This window comes from Chrysochloris asiatica, unplaced genomic scaffold (genome assembly GCF_000296735.1).
Source record: "Chrysochloris asiatica unplaced genomic scaffold, ChrAsi1.0 scaffold00345, whole genome shotgun sequence".
Lineage (NCBI taxonomy): Eukaryota > Metazoa > Chordata > Mammalia > Afrosoricida > Chrysochloridae > Chrysochloris > Chrysochloris asiatica.
The window spans coordinates 2,447,750-2,450,427 of NW_006408863.1; the positions used below are offsets into that span (position 1 = coordinate 2,447,750).

At 43.7% G+C, this 2,678-nt stretch overlaps 1 protein-coding gene across 1 annotated transcript in view; it reads left to right on the forward strand.

Annotated features, from left to right (window-relative positions):
* Window positions 1-2,678, forward strand: part of RBFA (ribosome binding factor A (putative)) — a 27,017-nt gene that overhangs the window by 4,507 nt on the left and 19,832 nt on the right. The window contains exon 2 of the mRNA XM_006875900.1: window positions 853-895. Within this exon, the coding sequence (XP_006875962.1) occupies window positions 853-895 (43 nt within the window). The remainder of the gene's footprint in view (window positions 1-852; window positions 896-2,678) is intronic.

Below are 2,678 nucleotides of genomic sequence, written 5' to 3' on the forward strand. Positions count from 1 at the left end.
ACAGCATGTATAGAATATGTAATCTTCTCTATCTCTGTTCAGCTAAACAAGTTTGAACTGATGTCTCCACCTTTAATCTACATGGATCGTTCTGGCCACTTCATGGTACAACAGAGAAAGCTGGCCCCAATGGTCCATCATCCATTTACTTAATGTTTCTATTCCTGTGTGTATGGTACCAGTGTCCGGACTGTTAACCTCCATGGTTAATAGCGGTATCAACCCAAATGTAGTGCTTATCTGCAGGTACTAGACCTAAAGTAACAAATACTAAGTTGGATCAAAGTCTTTCTGGGTATGACCCATGTTGTTAGAGACCTCAGTCATTTGGATCCCCAGTAACGTAATTTCACTGTCCAGCTTTGCGGTTGCTACTGTTAGGCGCTATCAAGTGGGTTCCGCCTTCTATCGACCCGCTATTCGGTGGGACAGACACTGCCTAGTCCTGTCTGACTTCAGCACTTAAGCAATGAAGCTGTGTTACAGCCTAGTCCTGTCTGACTTCAGCACTTAAGCAATGAAGCTGTGTTACAGCCTAGTCCTGTCTGACTTCAGCACTTAAGCAATGAAGCTGTGTTACAGCCTAGTCCTGTCTGACTTCAGCACTTAAGCAATGAAGCTGTGTTACAGCCTAGTCCTGTCTGACTTCAGCACTTAAGCAATGAAGCTGTGTTACAGCCTAGTCCTGTCTGACTTCAGCACTTAAGCAATGAAGCTGTGTTACAGCCTAGTCCTGTCTGACTTCAGCACTTAAGCAATGAAGCTGTGTTACAGCCTAGTCAGGTCGCTTATTGAGCTTTCTGTTTTAGTTTGCCAACAGTATCCAACATGATGTTCATTTTCTCCCCATAGGAAAAAGTTTTGGTATGAAAGTCCTTCCTTGGGATCTCACCTTGTAAGTATGAACTCACAGTAACAAACCACTTTAGAGTCTTGACTGGGGTTAGGTTCTGAAAGGTGGCAAAACTCTTTCCATTTCTATGATTTTGTAGTTGGGTGTGTGCTGCAGTATTGATTCCAACTCATAAGGATCCCATAGAAGGTTTTTGAGGCTGTAAATCTTTGTGCAAGCAGAAAGCCTCGTCATTCTCTCGTAGAATGCTTAGAGACTCAAACTGCTGACTTTGTGCTTAGTAGCCCAACTCATAACCCACTATATCACCAGGACTCCATCATTACAGTTACTTGCATTAACATGGGCTCTGATGTGGATCTGTAGGATAAGCATGGGGCTTCTGAGTGAAAGGTCAGCAAGTCACACCCCCAGCTGCTCTTGGAAACCGTATGCATGCTGACTGGTATGCAGCTGACTCGATGGCAGACAGCAACAGCAGTAGTAAAATACCTATGTTGTTGTGAAGTATTACGAGTCTGTTTCCACTCCATAGCCACTCTGTAGGAGGGGGTCTGAGAGTGGCTGGTAGGTTTGAACGGCTCACCTTGAAATGACCAGTCCAGTGCCACACCAGGGCTCAAATGATGTAAATTAGTAGATGTTTAATATACAGTTGGCACTGTACAACAAGCACTGGACTGCTTACCCACAAGGTTAGCAGTTCAAACCTACTAGCTGCTCCTCGCTCTATGGTAGTCAGGGTTGCTATAAGTCAGAACTGACTCCAGGGCGTTGAGCAACTATGTACAGTTGTGTGTTGCCTTTGTGTGTTGTTTTCCCTTTCGCTCCAAATTTGATTCATTTTGTTGTTGAGAATCTGCACAGCTGAACACACACCCATTGAACAGTTTGTACAGTTTAATGACAAGGAGGATGTTCTTTCTCACCCTCCTTTTCGGGGCTGTTCTCCCTCATTAGCATAAACTCAACCCCCCCCTCCCCCCCCAGCTTCCTGTCAGGTTAACTTACTGCTGTCAGTTTGATCCCTAGAGAAAGTTCCTGAAAGAGCTTCAGGCTCACAGCTCACCTTTTTTCCTAGTGAAGCTAAACTACTGTTAGTTTTAAGATGATCTCTGGGCAATAGTTTTAAGAGTTCAGCCTCCTTCATTGCTCCAGGAAGTCTAGAAGTTATGAGAATTTGAAATCTGCCTTTCCCCACCCCCATTTTGATCAGGATTCTTCTGTAGAGTCTATGATCAAATGTTCATTAATGGTTGCCAGGCACCATCTAGTTCTTCTGGTCTCGCAGCAAAGGAAGTAGGTTTTTCCTGGAGGTGATTAGGCACACGTCCCATGGTCACCGCCTCTTCATGACTCTCCTCCTTCCTCTGTTAACTCCAGGTGAATAGAAGCCAGTTACTGTGTTTTGGATGGCTATAAGGCCCCAGGTACTACACAGGGAATTAGAAGGTAGAACAGCACACCAAATACATTGTTCTTTACCTTTTTCTTTCTTTTTTTTTAATGTTTTTATTGGGAATTGGTAATCCTGGTGTGGCGCTGTGGGTTAATGCGTCAGACTGCAAAATTGTTTGAACTGCAAGGTCGGTGGTTCAAGCACACCAGCTGCTCCTTGGAAACCCTATACAGGGGCGCTATGGGTCAGAATTGACTCAGTAGCACTTAACAACAGCAAATTGTAAATTGAGAGAAAGTTTACCGGAAAGGTCATCAGTTCTACATTTAACAAATCATACACTTTGTTTCATTACAATAGGTTGTAATCCCATCCATGCACCATCAGTTAGCATTATTTACATTCATTTTAGCTCTTTTTTTTTTT